A 23,027-nucleotide genomic window follows, 5' to 3' on the forward strand; every position below is an offset into this window, starting at 1 on the left:
CACTGTCATTTTTTACGTGGTTATTACAGTGCTTTCAAAGAGAAGAGGAACTGACACAGAAAGGAAAAACAATTATTATAGGTGTCTTTCAAAATATGCAGCAGAACCACCTAGAAAATAATTTTCAAAACATGTAAAATATAAAAAGACAACCCAGGATTTATATACTACAGCAACTTAATGCCAGCCTCCTCCCCTTCCCCTTCCCCCCCCTCCAACCCCCCCCCCCCCCCCCATGATGTTACAGCAATTGCTTCTTACTGCCCAGGGAAAAAGGAGCTCTGTCATATAGCTGAAGCCCACTCCTCTTACAGTCTCACTGGCTTTGCTATCCAGCAACATGGAGAACTGCATTTCTCCACCTCTTTGACACTATGCAATAGTTTTTGCACAGATGGGCTAAAAATGCTTTTGTATGATAACAAGATAAACACGGAGCTGTGGCTCTTCATGTGGGAGTGGCTGCTCTGCTGCTGCTACAGTCTGAAGACCTTCAGTAGAGGGCACAGGACAAGGATTCAAGTATTTCAAAATTTCCTTGTAGCTGTATTTGCTACACTGTCCTTGAGTCCTAGAGGACAGACAGGAAAGGGTTCTCTGCCTGACCTTTCCCTTTGAATTTCTGTAAATAGTTAGCCCACACTAGACGTTAAGTGGAATTCAAACCAGCTGTAGAACTTCCTTTCTTTCTGTCCTCAAGCAGCACAATCCGTTCCTTAGTTACTCGTCAAACTAGCAGCAACACCTCTCTGAACTTGGTATGTGAACATACATTTCAGTCAGCCACCTTGCAGATTTGCATTATTCAGCTCATTGCTTCACAGTATTAAATATGTATCTCCAGCTGGGAGTGAAACCATGTTCTTTAATACAGTAAAACCAAGTCTGCTCCTAAGCTGCATTGCCTTTCAGAGAAAGAAAAACTGCTGTTTTTCCCAGACATACAAGAGTTATTCTGCCCTCATCCAAGCTGAAGCATAACAAATTAATCACACTGATGTTTTCAAAACAAATCCAGAAAATAATCAGTGTATCTTCCTATCTACTTACAGAGACAGAAGTCAGTACAAAATCTAAAATGAAGACCCTGAATAGGGTCCAACAAGAGATTTAAAGCTCAGGCATGTTCAATATCTTTGGAGAAAATAATTTTTGCTAAGCCAATGGTTCAGCATTTTCTCAAAACCTTACTTGTCTGTACTTGATCTTTTGAACAGACAGAAAGCCCTTGGTCTAGGTTTCATTGCAGAGTCATAGAATGACCAGGATTGGAAGGGACTTTAAAGATTGTCTTGTTCCAACAACTCTCTTGTGGCCAGGGACATCCTCCACTAGATCAAGTTGCTGAGACCTTCATCCAGCCTGGCCTGGAACACTTCAAGGGAGTGTTCCACAACTTCTTGGTTACAGTGTACCTGTTACAGTGCCTCACCACCTTCACAGCAAAGAACTCCCTCCAAATATCTAATCTATACCTACTCTCTCAAGTTTAAGCCTTTCCCTCTTGTTCTGTCACTACATGACCTTGTAAAAAGCCTCTCCGTCTATCTTGTAGCCTCCCTAAGGTACTGTAAAACTGCAATTAGGTCACCCCAAAACCTTTTCTTTTCCAGGCTGGACAAGCCCTATTCTCATAGCTTTTTCTCATCACCGAGGTGCTCCATCCCTCTAATCAGATTGGTGGCCCTCCTCTAGACTCCCTCCAACAGCTCAGTGTCCTTCCTGTGCTGAAGAATCAAGACCTGGATGCAGCACTGCAGTGAGGTCTCACCAGAGCAGAGCAGAGGGACAGAATCCTTTCCTTTGCCCTGCTGCCCACGCTGCTTTTGGATGCAGCCCAGGGCACGTTTGGCTTTCTAGACTGTGAGTGCTCATTGCTGGGTCATGTCCAGCCTCTCATCCACCAGCAGCCCCAAGTCCTCAGCAGGGCTGCTCCAATTTTAGTTTCAATGTTCATATGCCCTCATGAATGTTTACTATGATTTAGCTGGTACTCGCAAATTCAGAGAAAAATTCAGGTGTTTTGCCTGATATGTAGGCCTACACTCACCTACTAAGCAAATGAATATAACATCATGAGACATTCCAAGACACAGTTTGTATTGCACTTGGTAGCCCAGGTGCTTATCAATTTTCAAGTAAGAAAAAGCAAATGCAAGACTTGTGTTGTCCAGAACACTACTGTGGAAGCAAGTTTTAGTGACATAGTTCATAAGACAGCAACTCTCATTCAGGGTACTATTCACATGAAGTACCCAAATCTGGAGTTGTTCCTGTACTGTCATTTCTTCCTTTACAAAAATTAGAATTTTTTTTTCATTCCAAATCAATAGGTGTCTTGAACGGAGTGTCCAAATGTACCACACCTACACCCCCCACCCACAGCCCCGTTTCCTAGGTACCGGGTTAAAAATGAACTATAAGCCTTGCAGTAATTCAGGAGAGGACATAAATTTTGCAGCTTCAGAACAGACATCAGTAAGCCCTTATTTTCTGGGTATTTCATATTAACCATGCTGAATGGGAGCAGAGGTGATATAAGCTTAGTAATGCACTGTAAACTCTGTAAGAAAGCAGAAATTACTTCAGACCGAGTATCCCACTCCAACTGTATGAATTAACTATAATTCTGAGTGGCATTATAGGATTTAAAATTGACATTTAAAATATTGCCAGCATAGGTGGTAAAACTAGTCAGAAACATTTCAAAATACTTCCTAATGGACATAATAGTTAGACCATCTCTCAGACCCCCAGACAACAGAGGAATTTTGAAATGCAAAATGTGTTAGAAAGTGATGCCACCACATATCAGTTTTACTTACTAACACTTCCTGAAAGTGAGGGTACATGACAAAGCTTAGAAATATATTTGTAATATGCTTTTCCCCCTGATGTAATAGCTTTCCACAGAGGCCACATCTAACAATGTCTATCCATGTGCTCTGGCTTTAGTCAGTCACTGAAAACGATACCTTGGGGTTGATCTGTTACTATGCAAACACACTGAAGACAAGCCACAAACTAGAATAAGACATTAATAGCACTTTCAATGTATCAATTTATTGCATATGTCAGTACATAAAAATAGAAAAGTGTTTTTTGTAAAATTAACTTTATTGTAAAAACCAACTAGAATGATAATGTAAAACTTTGCCACAATTAGCACATATACAATAACATTTATGCTTTGTCTACAAAACTTAAGAATGCTCATAAGACAGTTTTGGTTTAACTATGTATTAAAGAAAAATCAAATAAAAAGCTTGCATCTCATAATCAGTGACTGTTTCTGAATTCAAAACATAAGTGTTATTTAGAACTTCAATATGCTATCTCTATTTACACTTCTGTGGGGTTCTACTCTTAATTATACAAGCAGGATGGCATTGCAAATTATACCTAATGGGATACATCAGGCTGATCCCACTACATGCATGAGGCACTGATTTTATATTTGGCAGAAGTGCCCCTAGCAAAATTGCCTGTCATTAACAAAAATAAAAATGTATTTTTCAAGAATTGATGAAATACAATTGGAGGTACGTCTGCATCTTTTTGCTAACAGAAAAGACCATACCTTGGACTCTCAATTCTGCCTTGCATTCCTCACTGTGAATACCCAACATGAACCCAATTATTAGCTTAGAGATGCTGATATGCATATTTTGTATAAATAGTTAATCCTTCTGCCCTTCAGCTGACAGATTGTCCGTAGCCTACCAAATGCATTTGTGCTCTATTTCTAATTTTACCTGAGAAATGGACATGAGGGCAGCTAAACCAGTTAGTGCTTCTCCAGAAGAAAGCACAGCTTATCTCTCTGCATTTCACATTTCAGAAACAAATTCTGGGAATGTAAACTTGGGTTAGTAGGAAGCCTCAAGTATTTCCACTAATTAAAACCACAATGTGTGCACACACAAGGTTTTATGCTTTCTTACAAGGAACTCTACTGCTGTTCAACTCCTGACCCCTCCCCAGGAACTTTGTTTTTACCTTTTTTTTTTTTTTTTAATTTAAATTTCTTCTAAGAAAATTCCTTTAATGAACATATTTAAACTAAGGCTTTCTTACAAACCTGTGAAAAGAGCTCGACTTCTTCTCAGACTAGAAATTTATATCTACAGGACAAATATTTGGGAAACACCTATAGACAAATGGATAACTTTTATGGGAAAACATACAATGGTATTTAATAAAATAAATGCACCAGTATCATAACACATAATTTGGCAATTTAAACTTATTACTACTATGTTGCTTGTAGTTCAGTTTTTAGCAGCAGATAACTGTGGTTTCCATCACACAGTCCATGAAATAAAAACAAGTCTTCACTTGTCAGAACAAGTTTCCTCCCCCTTCTTCCTCCCTCCCTCCCTCAAAGAATTGTATGCAGAGCAGTGAATACTTGCATAAAAATAACACTTCCCTCCTATTTTCCTTCAGTGGACTTCATAACCAATGCAATAAAAAACAGCATAAAACATTCATTCACAAGTGTATGTGGCCAACCCATTAAGTGAGAAACAAAACTGTGCATATGTGGAAGGTGGAAGAAACCACACAAGGGTAAAGGATGCATATATGACTATCGTGTCAACTCACACCCAATACCTGCAAAATTAAAGTTTCATATTTATGTCCTTCAGACAATATAGTGAAAACATATATGGTTTGATAATAAAAAGTAATGTTTAGATACAGCCCACATTGGGGAGTTTCAGATTGCCATAATCTAACACTACACATTTGATTTTGTCTTAGCAACTGTGTGCTCAAATAGGAATACTTAATTTGCATACAAGTACCACATAATACTAGAGGTATTCTGGGCTTGAGAGTTTTGTTTTGATTGGTAGGAAGTGGGGTTAAATGCTATGTTACTTTAGAAATTGATGCTTTGTGAACACCCTCCCTCAACCCCACAATGGTATTTAATGTCAAGATATCACAACTTCTGAAACAACTACTTTCTCTTCATTCTGTCTCCAACAATTAATCTACTCTTTTGGCTTCATCAACTGAATTTTAGAAAAGTAGTATTTGACTGCTAATTTTCCTTCTCTCCCTCCACCTCTATTCTAAAGCAATGTGAAACAGATGAAACAATGTATGCAAGGAACTTACATCTCACTGTAGAATACATCAGGGAAAGGCAATGCTATGTCTATCAACTCTTTTCTGCTACACAAACACAGCCTCATCTCCCAGCCCCCAGTCAAACTTCTCCAATATACCTTGCCCAAGTACCCCTTTCCCCAAAATAAAAATTAAAAAAAAAAAAAAAAAAAAAAAAAAAAATAATATATCACCACTGTAAGGCTGAAAAGACAGTTTTGGTTTCACTCAGATTGAAAAGTATGCTCTATGTTTTTACATCTATAGACCCACAAAGATGTATATTTTTTTTCAATCAACTCTACAAAAACCTTAATAATAGTATCACAAGATACTATTATTACACAAGATAATAATAATAATATTATTATCACAAGATACTATGCTCACCAGAGAAAGCAGCAACTTCTGGTATGTAGATGTTTATTAAAAAAAAAAAACAAAACATGTTTATGAAAAGATGTATCATCCTATCTACAAACTGCTGACAACTATTACCCACATGTACGTAAGAACTATAATTCCATTAGGAGGCATAACCATTAAGGCACCAGTTCAGGAAAGCAGTTTTATTCAACCAGAGAATTTAAGCACAAGCTTAAAATATGACTGTCCCTCAGGAAACAGATTTTAAGTGTGTGCTGAGATGCTTTTCTGAATCAGAACAACATGGCAGAAAAGTTTACTTAAAAATTTGAATCCAAAGGGCAACTTTAAAGATTGTGTGGAAGATTTTCCAATTTGTTCTTTCCATTAAAAAAGAATATTTTGAAGTGGCAAGCTCAGCTGCAGCAGATGATAATTAAACCTGCAGAAGAGATCTAAACAGCTCCTACACTCCATTAGAGACTAAGCTAACAGCATGTCTTTGATCACAGAATCATCAAGGTTGGAAGAGGCCTTCAAGGTCATCTAGTACAATTATCAACCTAACACAACCATAATGACCCCTAAACCATATCCCCAAGTGCCACATCCAGATGACTCGACTGATTCCAGAGCTGGTGATTCCACTACCTCTCTGAGCAACTTAGTCCAATGGCTAACCACTCTTTCAGTGAAATTGGTTTTATAATACCTAATTTGAACCTTCTTTGATGCAAGGCCATTTCCTCTCATCCTTGCACTTGTAACATGGCAGAAGAGGCTCACCCTCACTTTGCTACAGCCTCCTTCCAAGTGGTTGTAGAGCAATGAGATCTCCCATGAGCCACCTTTTCTTTCAACTACACACCACTATATCACTCAGCTGTGCCTCACAGGACTTGTGCCCCAGACCCTTCCCTGCTCTTTTATACATCTCTGGACTTGCTCCAGCCCCTCAAAGTCTTTCTTGTAGTGAAGGGCCCAGAACTCAACACAGGACTTGAGGTTTGGCCCCACCAGTGCCAAGTACAGGGGGATGATCACTGCAGTGGTCCTGGCCACACTGTTTTTGATACAGGTCAAGATGCCATTGGCCTTCTTAACCACTTGGACACACTGTGGGCTTACATCCAGGCAGCTGTTGACTAGCATCTCCAAGTCTCTTTTCTGCTGAGCAGCTCTCAAGCCACTCTTTCCCCAGTCTGTAGTGCTGCATGGGGTTGTGACTCAAGCACAGGATCTAGCCTTTCATCTTGCTGAATCTCGTGCAGTTGGCCTTGGCTTGCTGCTCCAGTCAATCAGTAACTGCAGAGCCTTCCTACCCTCAATGACAGGACCATCTAGGACTATCTGCTCATTTTCATTATCCTTACTGTAGCAACTGCATTTATATCTAATCATGTGATCACTGATAATTATTTGAATTTGTTTCTTTAGGAGGTATAAATAAAGGACACAAACATTTAACTACACCAGTGTAAAAGTCTGAACAGAAAAACCTATTTTTACCTTGTATGACCACCCATTTTGCCTTAATAATCACCTCAAATGCACAAGCAGACTAATACTAACAAATAGTTTGCCTGTGTATTAGTGAGGAGAGCTTGAGGCAGAAAGGAGCTTAGATTGCACTGATCTCTTTTAGAAAAAGTTACTTCTGTTTTCTATACAGAAATTGCCTGGGTAAAATCCTGAAGTCACAATGTTAGGCACATACAACCTTCTGTGCACTATTATAATACAAACAGCAAAAGAAAATAAGGAAAGTATCTTTTCATCTTCAGCTGCAGTTTGACATATGTAAGTTTGCAAAACCATAGAAACCAGTAATCACCCAGGACAGTATACCTGCAAGTATACTCTACCATTTCTGTTATTTCATACTATTTAGCCTGTTAAAGTCTTCCCACTTTGCATAATATAAAATTTCAAGAAATAAAACACTAATCTCATGCATGGCACACTTTAAATAAACTCTAAGAGAAGCAACTAATCATTGTGCTAACCATGGCTGTCCAAAAAGCTCACACATACAGCAGTGAATACCAAAGAGCCTCCCGTTGTTCTAAATACATTCTGTACTACTTTTGTAGCAAGTTTCTTTAATAGCATCTGTTGTACATATCAAACAAGTGGAATATATGGACAGAGATACCAAAAAAGTATGAGAAAGACATAAAATGGTTCATTTACAATGCTGCAAATGTAAAAGTTATCTGGAACACCTTAATAAAATATCAGACCTTTCCAAGTTTAATTTCACTCTTTAGGCAAGTACAGACATGACATACATTTAAAAACAGACATTCTTTTACCACTTATCACAAATCAAAGTACAGTGCAGGTACTTGCCCCACTCCACCCCAAAGGAGAATATCACTTATATTATTGTTACGTTAGATGATGTTTTCGCCATTTCTTCAGGGGAGTGACTCTTTATTACTTCTTTGATGAACTGTTCTAGTGCAGTAAAATAACCCTGGCACTGCCAAGTGTCATTGTGAGTTCCATCAGGAAATATTGCCAATCTCTTAGTCCGAGCTGGGGATAATTCGTAAAGTTGCTTCATCATAACTGGTGGAATTAACTGGTCAGACAACCCAGAGATGAAGAGAGAAGGCATTCTGCACTGAGAGATTTTTCTGTAGGATAGGAATTTATTTTTGTAGCACCACAGCGGAAGATACCTCATTGGAAAGAAAGAGAACAAAGTGCTGGCCATGTATGGGATGCTAAGAAAGGTGTTCTCCACCACGATGGCAGAAATCCTATGGGAATTTTCAGAAGCTAAGTGAATAGCTACTGCTCCCCCCAAGGAACGGCCAAAAAGAAAAATTTTTGTTTTATCAAGATCAGACCGAGTCATCACATAGTCTAAGACAGCCTCAGAATCTAAGTACAAGCCTTCTTCACTTGCTTCTCCTTCGCTTTTGCCATACCCTCTATAATCGACCAGAATTAAGTTTACTTTCAGGTTTACCAGCATTAACAAAGCATTTGGCAACCTGTGGCCAATGTTGCCTGCGTTCCCGTGAAAGTAAATGATGGTTGGAGAATACGCTGCATTGTCCCCTGTGTATCTCAGCAGAATAAGATTGAGAAGAACTCCATCTTTGGTTTTGATGAAGATGTTTTCATGTGGTATACCAGTGGGCATAGGAACATAAAGGCGTGATGAAGAGGGCTGTTCAGGAAAGTAAAGCAGAACATCCTGGAATTTATATAATATACCTGCTATTGATACAAATATTAATATAAGGAGTATAATGCCTCCGTACAAATGAAAAGTCACTATCAAGGGCAAAAGACAAATACGGCAGAGACTCCAAGACCAGGAAGCCAAAGTTAGTAGCCATCTTTTAGCAAAGGTCCAAAGCATCCATGATTTTTCCATTGTGGAAGTCAGTGATCTTTTACTCCAAGTAAATCCTGCAAAAAAACCCAAATGTATACATATAAATATAGGAAAAGGAAAAAGGTAGCAATTTAAGCATTTGTACTTGCGGACGATTAATAGCAAGTCAATGTATTGGAGCATTAACATAAAATTTGGTGGCAAACCCCTTTGAAGTTTTAGAAACCTTTTGATTCTGTAAAACAAGCAGAAATGCAATCATAAGGAAAGGCTTTAGAACTCTACAAAATCCCATTTACAGTATTTCTGCAGGCAGTCCATTAACAGCACTGGAAGACTGGTTGACTGAGACCACAGTAACCTCTGCTTTCCCTCAGACTTTCCTACTAAGCAAAAGAACAACCACACAGACTGTATCACTAGTTTGTCAAGGCTGCTCAGCTGCTCATATACGTAACTCTAGAATTCAGAGAACACAAATGAAAATTGCCTTTATTTCTAAGTTGCTAAGTAGCATGCAGTAAGCCTGTTCACGTCACTCTGCAGCCAGTGAAGGCTCACCATAGATCCCAGCACTGCTATAGATTAGTGGCTGTCTTTCAGCATTTCAATCAACTGTGGTTACAGAGCAACACCTGAACTGCTCAGAAGAGAGAGACTCCTCTATATTAAGACATCACATTGTATGTGGTAATGTACCATTTATGACAGCTTTTTTGGCTATATTTTGATTGCTTCTGATTTATAACAATAATTTTCCACTATCAGATCAGTAATCCTCATGAAGTCTTTAGCTGTATGGAGGATTTTATCATCATGCAAGACCACTGAAAACAGTCCATTAACTACATTATTCTCTGATCAATGAAATGCACTGCTGAAAATACCAAACATGAAAACAGACTCATGATAAAAGCATAAAATGAGGAGAGTTATGTTAATGACAATGGATTAAACCTTCTTTCCAGCCAAAAGTTATGTCGCACTCCTGGTTCATATGGAAACAGACAAAAACTGCCAAACCTACACAAAAACTACAGTAACCATTTAGTCACCACTGACTTGAATAATCACACTACCTGGAAGGGAAAATACAAATTCACTTGTCTGAGAACACTAAGCTACATAGCAGATAATAGTTACACTTTTGACACAAAGTTATAATCTCCTGAAATGATATAGCACAGCAATAATCTGAATTCAAACTCCAAAGGAGTTTGACATGCAGAGATGCATCCAAGCATTTTATACCAGCCATCTTGGTAGGCTTGAGTGATAAAAGGTGACCTCTGCAGCTACAGCCTTTGCATTCCACAGATATAGGCACCCAATATGACCAGGAAAACCTGCTGTCTCTATTTTATGCAAAAATTAGAAATAAATCAGAAATAAAAATAGTATGTCACATCTTAAGATTCACATCATAACCAAACCCAATGTGATATTAAGCTTTTATATAGTGTGTCTACTCCAAAAACATAAAACTGGTGAAATATAAAGTAGTCTGAAAGAGCAGTTATCTCAACTTTGTTCTCTTATATTATTTGTAAGTTCATGTTTATTATCTATACCCAAGTATACACAAATACTGTCTATAGGAAAATTTAATTCCTGTGATCCATTTCCCTTGAACTCACAATGATTAGAAGACATATCAAGTAGCTACTTCAATTTTTAAGATCACTTCCTAAAGAAGTTAGCAAACATTTCCTGCATTACATTTCAAGACTAGAAGAATATCGATAATGAGACAATAAAAACATTCTCCTTACCTACACTATTCAACATTTTGCTGGCTTTCTTAGAAAATGACAGAAAGTCCAAAAATTTTTTCTCAACAAGATATTCACAAGAGTAAGAGACCCACTGTTAAACAAAACTACTAAGCGACAAAGAATTAATAAAAATCTCACTTCAAGTGATGAAGTTTTGCATCAGCTATCCCACATGCATTATGGATTATTATTTGGAGACTGATACCCACAGTTGATTTTATAAGCCATGTTAGTTTCATGAGAAGTGCATCACTTCTATTTTTACTTCAGCAGGCTAATACTATCAATATATTATACTACTAAAATTGCAAAGCCAGTATATCCTGCAACTAAAGGTCAACATGCAGTAAACAGTTAACAGGAAGAAGAAACTACACAGCCACAAATATTTCACTCTCACTACATATTTAAACAAAGCTGACTACACCACCATATTGAACAACTACATTGCTACTAAGTTTTTTTCCTGGCAATATGAAACTTCACTGGTTCCATTCATTTCCAGGCCTTCATATCTTGTTGCAAGAATTGTCAGTTAGGAAACTAAGATCAAAATTTTTCATAGGTTCCTTCCTATCTTTCAATACCAATTAAAAGATCACTAGAACAGAAAAGGATGGTCTCTCAAACAAGCATACAGGCCTAAAAGAGACTCTAAGCCAAATTAATATAATCTCATTTTCAATAAAGCTACAACCCACACTTTCTATGGAGCTCAAAGCAACACACCTTCCAAACACTATCTTGGAGAGCAGAAGATGAAACAAATAGAATAAAATTTCCACTTGAAGGACAAAAATAAAAAGGGTAAGCAAATGTAGTAATATTCAGTGAGCAGTAAGGTCAGCACTTTTTGAAGTGTATGAGACTTGAGACTGTTCAACATACTGCAAGACAACACACACAAAATTCTCTTTTTGGTCTTTATTTCCCACTCCTGGTATACTGGATGGGAAGTTATAAACCTTTCAAGCAGTTTACAATGTAACACCTTATGATGAAAATACTCTGTCATGAATTATGAAGAGCATGTGTTGAATTTATTTTGCATCTCTAATTTTATGACTAATAGGGGGCCAGAATAATCTGGAAAAGGCATGAGAGTGGGAGAACAGCATATTTAGATTTCGATGTCTGATGTGGTCAACTTCTGAAACAGAGCAGACCCATCAACCCACCCAACCTGGGCAAACCCGATCCTCTCTCTAGCCAAGACTGCTTCTGTTCCTAGACTACAACAACTAGTCACAGACTTGCCCACAACTGTCTGATGTCCCAGTCATATCAAGAAGCATTCGGCCCTTTAAGTTCTTGGAGGGCATTTTTGTGTCACTGAAAAAAAAAAATTTTTTGAAGAAATATTGTATTACAGCACTGTAATTCATGTAATTGTTGTAACTTTGAAAACAAGATTTTCCTGTAACAAGGAATCACATCCTATTTTACAGCATTCACAATATTTCATAATCACTGATTATTTAAACTAAGTAAAAGTCTAGGTAAATAAGCATAAGGTCATTTAAAATACATTTTTCATCTTGTCACTCTGATAATGTGCATTAGAAAGGCTAGCCTTCAGAAATCCTGATACTTCCTACAACTATTTATTTGGTGATGCTTGTAAGCTTAAAAGACAAACAGAAGACAGTACCGAAATACAAAGCCTTACAGGGGAAACCATGGCTATATAGGAATAGCAATGCAACCCAACTCAAGGTTAAGACCTAATGCAAGTAAGACTTGGCCAGACTGCTGCTGTACCTTTGGTTTAAACTGCCATGAAACTGTATTGTCTCTCAAAACAGAAAGGAAATTTGGAAGCAGTGATTTTCACCTTTGTGTTGGGATATACACACATGTTGATATATACACGCACCCCCCTATATCTGTACATTTCCACTGTTTAATCCACAGCCTAGGAACTACAGCAGACCTCTACCAGATGAGTTACAAGTCCCAAAATTAGGTAGCTACTGAAAATACAAATCACTCACAATAAAAAGTTTTGAGAAAAAAAAAAAAAAAACTCTTTATCATCAAGGCATTTTAACAATACTCTATTTTGCCCTAATGCTATTTTTAAATGGTTAACACCATTATCAACTGAAAAAAATCACAAAAATTCAAGTATATATTTAAAGTACTAGGGAACAATTTTTCATTCATTTTGAATGGCAGCTGAAATTACTAATGTATCTGCCACAGGTTCTGTTGTTTTGTCTTTGTCTAAATTTTTAAAATTAAACAGTATTATTTTCATACACTAATCATATCATAAAACATTTACCTTTAGATGTGATGATTTCCCAGGCTTCATCTCTGCCTGAAAGACAATTCCATTTATGATTTTTGAGTAAAATTGTTTTGAATTACACATGTAATATCTTGTTACTTGAAAGAAGTGATAAGAGCCAAACCCCCTAGAAGTTACAACTGCTTCACTAATGAAACTGTGCATCTCATGCTCCTCCTATCAACCTGAAGGCTTGTTTGAGACATTTGATGAACTTGAAAACATCTTATAACGAAGTTCAAGAATCATAATGAAATGTCCTGGACTATATACACAACACACAGTGTATGAAAATACTGTAATATTATAGTAATATACATATATAATTATAATAATTTTACTAACATAGCATATATATATAGTGCTTAAAAACAAATATTTACATTCTCTCTTAAAAACTTTTAGTGCATAAGTAGCTTTAAAGTTAGTGCTAAGAAGCACGATCAGGTTTTTGATGGCTGCTTCCTGATTAAAGAGCTTTAAAAATAACCTTAAATCTTAACACTCACTGCAATCCTTTGGATTTCAAAACAAACAGACAAAATCAAATAATTCTCTGTGTTCTTAAGAAATAGCTAAGAACATCTCTTTGTCTCCACTTCTTTTTCCTAGACTCTACCTCCTCCAGATGAGATTTGCACAAGCGTTACATTTACTCATATTTATTCAGAAGACATCTGTAACTAGAAATATTAGGTCCTCAACTATAAGAGGTTCGTTTCAGAGGGGGAACTGATCTGGAAGAAAACCTACAAGCTTAGTAAGTATCAGAAAAATATACTTTCTTAGTACTAAAATCCTACAGAAACACTCATTAAAAAAGAAAAGAAAAGAAAAAGGAAAAAACAACAGCAAAGTAGCAACTCTTAACAAAGGAAAAAGTGCAGTAAGAATAACTTAAGCGTCACACATTTCATGGCTCTGGCTTTAAAATCGAGTCACTTGTCCTGCTTATTCCAAACAGCCAACATCCACAGCTCTGCATCCAGTTGTACATATTGATAACTGAAAATGTTTTCCCCTTAACTCCGTGATACTTTTCCTCCCAGCTGACAAACGGTACAAAGTATCATCGTGATTCAGTATCTCGGATTTCGATGATACTGTGTAAAAAAAACCACAAACAACAACAAACCAAGGTTGGCTATACCTTAACTTTCTAGGGACCATAGGCTCCGAAAACACAGTAATTTCGAAGCTTATTAAATTGCTTCCTTTTTGACTGAAGTGCAACACCCAGCTCAGTCTTTTCAAAACGACCACTTGGCCCATTTAGAACACGGCAGTTACCATCAGCCCCACCTTTTACAAGTACCCATTTACAGGAATTGTTCCATCTGGCAGTGGAGACAAACGAAACACTGGAGCGAGACCTTGCTGCCAAGAAGCTTAAGGTCTCCGGGGCTTCGCAGGAAGGCACCTGCAGGAACTTTTATCGGCGCTGTCACGGGAGCAGCTCCTCGGCAGCCACGTCCCGCCGTGCGGGCGCGGGAGCCGCACACCGCCCGGGGCCATGTCCCGCCTGCCGCCGCCCCAGGGAAGAGCCGCGTTAGCTCCGCGAGACCCCAAACCGGACCCCAAACCCGCCGGCCGCCCCGGCTCCCCCGGCCCGGCCCCAGGGGCCGGGACCGCCCGCCTCCCGTGCCGCGGCCGCGGCAGACCCGAGGCCCGCCAGACCCACCCGCCGCATCCTCCCGGGCGGCCGCCGCTGGTGCCTCGGGCCAGCGCAGACCCCGAAGCGCAACTTCAACCACCGCTCCTTCCTCCCGAGGCAGGAAGTCACCGCAGCCGCGGTTCCGCTTCCAGGGCACAGCCCGGCCGTTCTCCCTTCTCTCCCCGCCTTTCCCCGCCCCGGACTCCGCCACCGTTCCCCGCCCCGGCCAGGGGGAAGAGCGCGGCGTCAGCGGGCTGGCCCTCCTCTTCCGGGGCAGTGGGAGGCCGGTTGTCAGCCCGGCTCCGCAGGTAGCCGCGGCTCCCCGTGAGTCTCCTGTGGGTGGCCGTTCCTGCATGCCCCCGGCTGTGTGGTCCCGTGCGGAGCGGGAGGTGCCCCGCGGGCGGTGTCCGCTGCCCCCGCGCTGTGGCCATGGCAGCGCCGTGCTGGGGGATGTGGGGTGCGCCTGTGCGGCCCCTCTCCGGCCCCGTTGGACACCGCTCCCTCCGCCGGCACGGAGCAGCCGGGGGACAAAGGGCGAGGCGGGTGGTGTCGGGGGCAGGCTGCGTTCTCGGCGAAGGTGGAGGAGGAAATCGGTGTCCGAGCACTGAAAGCTCCCGCCTGGGCAGCAGCGGGAGGAGAGCACGGTGCCTTCTCCTGCCGTGTAGACCTTTGTCTAGGTGATGTCAGTGTTTCAATGTCGCAGCCTCGCTGCTGAGTTTGACCCTTAAATGAGGAATCAGCTGGAGACCTTTAAGACAATGGTTAGATCTTAGGTAGAAAAATGAGAAAAAACGTAAATCCTAATTAGAGATGGGTTTTTTTTAGACAGAGTAACATGCTGGCGCTTTGTTATAAATATATAATTCTGTTTTGTTCCCAGTGAAAAACAGACTGATGGCTTCTGCACCTGTTTCACAGCCTCCTCCTAAAAAAACAGTGGCCTCTCACGTGCCTTTTGCAGATCTGTGTTCTACTCTGGAGCGAATACAGAAGTCCAAATCTCGTCCAGCGAAAACCAAGTATTTCAAGGATTTTCTGGATTCCTGGAGGAAATTCCATGATGCACTTCATCAGAAAGAGAAAGATGTCACAGATTCCTTTTACCCAGCTATGCGGCTTATTCTCCCACAGTTGGAAAGAGAAAGGATGGCATATGGAATTAAAGAAACTATGCTTGCAAAGCTCTATATTGAACTGCTTAGTTTACCAAAAGATGGAAAAGATGCTGCAAAGCTTTTAAATTACAGAACGCCTACGGGCTCACGTGGAGATGCTGGAGATTTTGCAATGATTGCATACTTTGTGCTAAAACCTAGGAGCCCAAAACAAGGCAGACTGACAGTAGAACAAGTCAATGAACATTTAGATGCGATTGCTAATAATAATGCTGCTAAAAACAAGGGTCAGTTAAAGAAAAGTCTTCTTCAGTTAATTACCCAGAGCACAGCACTGGAACAGAAATGGCTTATCCGAATGATTATAAAGGATCTAAAGCTTGGTATTAGTCAACAAACTATATTTTCAATTTTTCATCCTGATGCTGCTGAATTACACAATGTTACTACTGATTTGGAAAAAGTTTGCAGACAACTGCATGATCCCTCTGTCTCACTTAGTGATGTTTCTATCATGTTGTTTTCTGCCTTTAAACCAATGCTTGCTGCTGTTGCAGATGTCCAGCAAATTGAGAAACAAATGAGTAACCAGACATTCTACATAGAAACCAAGCTGGATGGTGAACGTATGCAGATGCACAAAGATGGGGATGTGTACAAGTATTTTTCCCGAAATGGGTTTGATTATACTCAGCAGTTTGGTGCTTCATCCCTTGAAGGTTCATTAACGCCATTTATTCATAATGTATTTAAGAGCAATATACAAAATTGCATTCTTGATGGTGAAATGATGGCTTACAATCCTGAGGCACAAACTTTTATGCAAAAAGGAAACAAATTTGACATAAAAAGAATGGTGGAGGACTCTGATCTGCAGACCTGCTTCTGTGTATTTGATGTATTGATGGTTAATGATCAGAAATTGGGGCATGAAGTACTAAGCAAAAGATATGAAATCTTAAGTAGTGTATTTACCCCAGTAAAGGGCAGGATACATGTTGTCCATAAGAGAAGTGCCAGAACAAGAAAAGAAGTAATTGATGCTTTAAATGAAGCCATAGATAACAGAGAGGAAGGAATTATGGTGAAAGATCCTATGTCCACCTACAAGCCTGACAAACGTGGGGAAGGCTGGTTAAAAATCAAGCCAGAATATGTCAATGGGCTGATGGATGAACTGGACCTTTTAATTGTTGGTGGTTACTGGGGGAAGGGGTCTCGTGGTGGAATGATGTCTCATTTTCTATGCGCTGTTGCAGAGACGCCCCCTCCGAATGAAAAACCGACCGTTTTCCACTCCATTTGTCGTGTTGGCTCTGGCTATACTATGAAAGAGTTGTATGATCTAGGCTTGAAACTGGCTAAACACTGGAAGCCCTACCATAGGAAGGACCCTCCTGGTAACATTTTGTGTGGAGCTGAAAAACCTGAAATGTACATTGAACCTTGCAACTCTGTCATAGTTCAGATCAAGGCAGCTGAGATTGTTGACAGTGATATGTATAAAACTGACTGTACTTTGAGATTCCCCCGAATTGAGAAGATAAGGGAAGACAAAGAATGGTATGAGTGCATGACTTCAGACATGTTAGAAGACCTCAGAAACAAAGCACAAGGAAAGCTGGCATCTAAGCACCTTCATATAGATGAGTATGATGAGCCACATGAGAAAAAAAGGAAAACTGTTTCAAAGGTGAGGAAGGTAATTGGAATAGCTGAGCAATTTAAAGCTCCTGATCTTTCTAGTGTAAGCAAGGTTTCAAATGTGTTTGAAGACGTTGAGTTTTGTGTTATGACAGGAATGGGAAAATACTCAAAGTCTGAGCTGGAAAGCAGAATAGCCCAATGTGGTGGCAGTGTGGTACAGAACCCGGGGCCGGAGACTTACTGTGTCATTGTAGGAGCTGAGAATGTCAGAGTGAAAAACATCATTGCTTCCAACAAATATGATGTTGTGAGGGCAGAGTGGCTCCTTCAGTGTTTTCAAACCAAAATGCTGGTGCCTTGGCAACCAGCCTTTATGATTCACATGTCTCCTGACACAAAAGAACATTTTGCTCGTGAGTATGATTGTTATGGAGACAGTTACACAGCAAACACAGATGTTACACAGCTCAGGGAAGTGTTCTCAGGAATTAAAGACAGAGAGGCAATGCCTCTGGACTTGATTGCAGAGCTAGAAGAACGTTATTGGTGGAACAGTTGTCAGCTTGGTATGTTCAGAGGAAGCACTATTTATGTGGACTGTTATGCTGTTGTTAATGAGCCCCAAAGCAAAATCCCCGGAACTACACTTTCAATTAGAGCTTTGGAGCTCCGTTTTTATGGTGCAAAAGTAGTTTCTCACCTTAATGAGGGTGTCTCCCATGTTGTTGTAGGAGAAGATTGTTCACGGGTAGAAGAGATGAAAGCACTCAGGAGAACATTTGGGAAAAAATTTAAAATTGTATCCGAGCTGTGGGTAACACACTCAGTGGAGGAAGGAGTCGCAAAGAATGAAAATCAGTACTTAGTTTAAAGCAGTTTTTAAGACTCTGGAGCAAAAGTACGATTGGACTTGGATTTTATGAGGTTGTCCTAAATTTTTTGAGTGTTTTCATGTCTATTTAAAGTTGGCTCTGGCTAAAGAATAACACTGAATTGCAGAGGAGGGCTTTTGATTTTACTGTTGCAGAAACAGGAGGATGCTAAGCTATGTTGGAGGGAAAAAACACCACAAGATAAATAATTAAAGCCCTTTAATCCACAAACAGGTCTCAGGAGAGATCTAAAATTTTACAGAAATAAAATATGTTTGAAACTGGATAGTTTGTTCTAGCTTTAATAATGCTTGCCTCCATTTTTTAAAGTGGAGACAATAATTTATAATAACTCGTAATTATTATTTTATGGAGGTTCTCTCTTTATCTATTATTTAGCTATCAATTTGCAATCACATTCATGTTTTTCTGGACTTGTTTTGTATGTATTCCATATGCTAGAGAATTCAGTAATTTATAAACTTCATCTGGAGTATTTTAATTTGCTCACATTGGTTTTAGCATTAAGCACCACAAGCCTTAGAAGCACTTTGATTTTAGGATATTGTGTAGATACCATGTTTCTTTGTGTAAATAGCCTTTGTACAAAAGAAACTAAACTTTTGATTGAGATGATAATGAATTAATAATGACCTATATATGTATGAGATGCAAATCAATTTCTTAAAAATGGTAATAGCCTCCTGTGCTCATTACAGTTTAACTGTGAATTGTGACAGGCTTTTACAATTAACCGTCACTTTATCTTTTAAAAATTTTATCTTTTAAAAATGCTTAAGTTATTGTAGGAATAATTTCCAAATATCCAGTTCAATGTATATTTTTCCAATTACTAAATAAAATCTATTTTTAAAATCTGCCTGGTATTTATTTTTAGTAAGCAGCCACTTTTGAATAGCACAAGACTTAATTTCTTATTTTTACTGTTAGATAATTCATGTATTAACTTTGAGGGGAGAAAGGTTGAGGCCTTGTTTCTTGTTATGTCAACATTGGTATCAAATAGGAATTAAGTTGGGCAGACCACACAGAGTCAGTTTTTAGATGACCTCCTTCTTCAATGCTTTCTGTGGTCATGTTCATGCAAAAGTTCCTGAAAGAAGAATTGGGAATTGTTGTATGAAAGGTTTATTGGAAGTATTGAAGTATTGGTTAATTGGAACTGTATTGATATCTCCTAGTGCATTAGCAGCTCCCTTATTATCTGAAATACACTCAATAGGTAAAATGTAGTAGTCACTGTCCACAAATTTCCTGTCATCAGGCCTGCTTTGCTCTTTTTCTCAAGTGGGGCTGGTGTGGTGGGAGGTGCTTTTTGTCAGTGAGGACTGTGCCTTGTGCCTGTCTTGCTGTTCCCTCAGTGTGCTTTCCCTCGTGGAGCAGCGCAGCTGCACCCCTTGACCCAACAGGGATTTGAATGAATGAAGGAAAGCCTCGCTTCTCTCTGTTATGGAAAGCCTCACCTTTCTTTTGTCCCCCTGATATTCATCTGGTCTTTAGTTTGAATGTGAGCTCTTTTCCAGAGCCAAATTTAAAAATTCTAGAAAGCTTGTCACTTTTTTACTGTAGTACATCTGTTTGGTGAAACACTTAAAATCTGTGGTTCCTGTTGCTCAATTTCTAGTTACTCTTTTCTGAAAGAGGACATCTGTATGTTTTATGAATCTGTATTAATATCCTTCAAAAGCAGAAGATCCACTTATTCAAGTGAAATCAGCCAAAATCTGTCAGCTATAGTAAATAACAGGTGAGATGTACTGTTATGTTTATGGCATCTCAAATATGTGGTAGCTTGCTTGTGGGGTTTTTGCAATACTTTGTGTCACTCTTTCTATTAAAATACAATCAAAAGCTATTTAATCTTTCCAATCTATATGCAATTGCAGCTTGAATTATTTCAAAAGAGGGACTTGAAGTTATAAAATGTCATGAAAAGATTAAAAAAATGTTTGTTTGAAGGTGACTAGGGAAATGCTTTTTAACATAGTTCAACTGAGCATAAAGCATCTCCAGCTGGTAACAGCTGTTGCACCACAAAACAGTACATGGGCCTGTAAAATTGTATGGAACTATTTTTTGCTGTGAGGGGATAGGAATGAGAGAACTCTGTATGTTTGACTTATACAAACCTAACAGTGGAGGAGCTTGCAGGTATAATGTTTCTCCATGTTCCTTTCTAGAAGCAAGGAAGTTAAAAGGCATCAACCTCAAAATTATTTTCTTTTAGGAAAAATATATTTAGCATTATTTTTGGATGTTTTTAACAGATGTAGCTTTTCTCTCTGTAATTTTGGGGAAGATTATTGTCATGGTTGGACACTGGTGCAATGCCAGCGTCCCCATGAAAATGCACCTTTTCTAAATAAATGCTGTGAGATGTTATCAGGAACAGAGCAGAGCAGGCCCAAGCTTAATAACAAAGGAAAAAAACTTTATTAAACTACTACTAATACAGAAAACACATAAACTAAATCCAGGATGAAGACCTTTTAAAACACCCCTCCTCCTCCCAATTTCCAAAACACCCACCATGAAACATCACCTGGGATTCTTGATCAAATTACCACCCTTCAGGTAATCTATACTTAGACTATCAAGGGAGAGAGAAGTCTCTCTTGCACCACAGACCCCCCAGGAAACACAGCTGCCCCCCTGTGTTTCCCTGTCACACATGGCAACCGCCCGGAAAAAAAAATCTGCCAGTGTGACACTCTCCATTCCATGTCACAGTGCTCTCACCACCGTGCATGGACAGACTGCTCATAGGGCTCCTTTAAGGATGCTTTGCCACGGACCCAAAGATACAACAGTTCAGTTTCTCATCCTGGGACTACAGTCCCCCCCATTTTCCCCTGGGGCCGAGGGGTCCAAAAACAGGACTCATCTTCTTCCCGAAGACAGAGGGTATCACCATTCCCTCTTCAGCTTTCTTCGTTTCTCGCCATTCTTGTGCTGTTCGAAGCTGAAACAGGTCTCCTTGGGTCACCACTGCATCCCCCTAAAATGCAGTCTCTATTGCAGGAGATTTTTGGTTCAGTCTATGGCTAACAAGAAAAGTCCAGCCAAAAGCTACTTCATCATCTCCTCCCACTTAAATATATCTTCTTCTAACATCTCAGGTCCCGGACTATCTCTCTTCCACTACAAATTTCCAGGTGCCGCCAGGCTCTCTGCCTCTTTCCCTCTTGGGGGTGGGGGGCAAAGGCATCTCCGCTTCTCTCCACCCTTCCGTCCACAGGAGCTGGCTCAGTTCCAGACCTTCAGCCCCTCGGCCTACCTGGACAAGGCCGCGTGCCTTCCCCTCCCTCACCCAGCCTAAGGCTGGGCAGGGGAGAGTCTGCACTCTCTGACGACCGGAACCAAAAGAGACAGTTCCCCTGGGAGTTCTTGCTTTTAACCCCCTGTGTTCTCAGAGGCGTGTCCATACTTTCAGTGGTCACTCCAGGTGCCAATATCCAAACCTGACCACTGATTGGTTTGACCCAACTTCCTGGAAAAAATTCACTTCCATGTCAAACCACGACAATTATCTTGAGAGAATATATAAAGGAGTTGAATTTAAGTTCAAACCACAAGCATTAATATTCACAGCATATGTGATTGTATTTGAAATATAATGTAATAAGAATGTTTCAACATGTATAATTGTCACTAGATTAGTGACAAAATATACTTCAATCTATTCTTCTGTTAATACTATGGGTAGAGGAACTATGTAAAGCTATGAAACCAGAGTTTATTTTTCTCCCTGTCATACATAAAGTAAAATACATTTTTCAAGACTAAAAGTTGCCAGAAATAAGATGCCAGGAAAAAAAAAAAGATTATTATATGCAAAATGAGTGGGCATGTTATGAGGGGTTACATATTCCATTCTTTTATCCTCAGTCTTTCCCAGAATAGAATGAATTCACATAGTCTTGTTCTATATAGGGTTGTACTAGTTAGAATAAGTTAACTAGGGTATTTCTATAGCTTTTTAGGAAGTTCAAATTAACCTTTTGAAATAGATTCAGGTAGAAGGTTGTTTTGTTTCATTTTTTATAGAAGTCCTTGTGGTTCTAATTTAAATTTTCATAATTTCTCCAGTGTTTTGTGTTTTGTTATAGTATGAGACCATCTTGATGGAGAAAAGTAGACCTCTAGATGTTGTTTTTCTCAGCTTTTGGAAGCCTTCTGACACTTTCCTGTAATATTTTCATAGACAACTAATGAAGTATGGGCTAGATGAATGGACAGGGATGTGGACTGAGAGCTGGTTGAAATTCCAGGCTTGAAGAGTTGTCATCAGCAGCCAAGGTACAAGACAAGAGTCAATGGGCACAAAATGGAACAGGAACTTTTGCTTAAAACTAGGAAAATTCGTAAGGGTGGTGAAACACAGGAACAGGTTATTCAGAGGAGTTGTGGAATCTCCATGCTTGGTGACACTCAATGTGCAATCAGCTACAACTTGCTCTACCTGACCCTTCAACTGGACAGTGTTTGACTAGATGATCTCGTGATCTCAAGAGGTGCCATGCAGCCTCAATTATTCTGTGAATCAGGTCTGAACTAAATTTCCCATTCTGATTTTAGGTGTCTTGTGAATGGTCAAAGTGTCAAGTGATGACATATACAGTGCAAATTTAATGGATTTTTCTTAAATTTGCAGGACAACAGATATTAGTATATCTATATTAGTATATCTATATTATTATATCTATAACAGATATCTAGTATATCTCTTTTTCAGCATGGCTTTTAAAGCTACACATATTAAACTGGAGGAAAAAACAAAGCAAACCAAGAAAACCTAAAGCATAAAC

The 23,027-nt window shown here is 39.4% G+C and overlaps 2 protein-coding genes across 17 annotated transcripts in view; one reads left to right on the plus strand and one right to left on the minus strand.

The window, feature by feature from the left end:
• The window catches only part of ABHD13 (abhydrolase domain containing 13), a 34,507-nt gene extending 16,875 nt beyond the window's left edge, over positions 1-17,632 (minus strand). The window contains exons 1-4 of one of the 10 annotated variants that reach the window (XM_053934100.1): positions 17,568-17,632; positions 12,905-12,940; positions 11,875-11,949; positions 7,573-8,916 (exon numbers count right to left, since the gene is read on the minus strand). In XM_053934100.1, coding sequence (XP_053790075.1) covers positions 7,868-8,881 — 1,014 coding nt within the window. In that variant the 5' untranslated portion in view covers positions 8,882-8,916; positions 11,875-11,949; positions 12,905-12,940; positions 17,568-17,632 and the 3' untranslated portion in view covers positions 7,573-7,867. Of the gene's footprint in view, positions 1-7,572; positions 8,917-11,870; positions 11,950-12,904; positions 12,941-14,060; positions 14,161-14,212; positions 14,336-14,591; positions 14,924-17,567 lie in introns of those variants that run through there. The other 9 variants (XM_053934104.1, XM_053934103.1, XM_053934097.1 and 6 more) reach the window with 9 other exon arrangements.
• On the plus strand, positions 14,796-22,501 carry LIG4 (DNA ligase 4). 7 transcript variants are annotated; one of them, XM_053934096.1, is made up of 3 exons: positions 15,030-15,325; positions 15,445-17,892; positions 22,424-22,501. In XM_053934096.1, exons 2-3 carry the CDS (start codon positions 15,459-15,461, stop codon positions 22,429-22,431), a joined length of 2,442 nt encoding a protein of 813 aa, XP_053790071.1. In that variant the 5' UTR covers positions 15,030-15,325; positions 15,445-15,458; the 3' UTR covers positions 22,432-22,501. The 7 variants fall into 7 exon arrangements, with proteins under 7 accessions (XP_053790068.1, XP_053790069.1, XP_053790071.1 ...); XM_053934095.1 differs by lacking the exon at positions 22,424-22,501 and adding an exon at positions 18,058-19,074; XM_053934093.1 differs by lacking the exons at positions 15,030-15,325; positions 22,424-22,501 and adding an exon at positions 14,796-14,872 and having other exon boundaries at positions 15,445-19,074.
• Positions 22,502-23,027: the final 526 nt, after the last annotated feature.

Source organism: Vidua chalybeata, chromosome 2 (assembly GCF_026979565.1).
Source record: "Vidua chalybeata isolate OUT-0048 chromosome 2, bVidCha1 merged haplotype, whole genome shotgun sequence".
Classification (NCBI taxonomy): Eukaryota; Metazoa; Chordata; class Aves; order Passeriformes; family Viduidae; genus Vidua; species Vidua chalybeata.

Excerpts from the sequence above, each read along its gene's own strand:
- LIG4 (XM_053934093.1), top strand. The coding sequence starts at position 15,459 with ATGGCTTCTGCACCTGTTTCACAGCCTCCTCCTAAAAAAACAGTGGCC.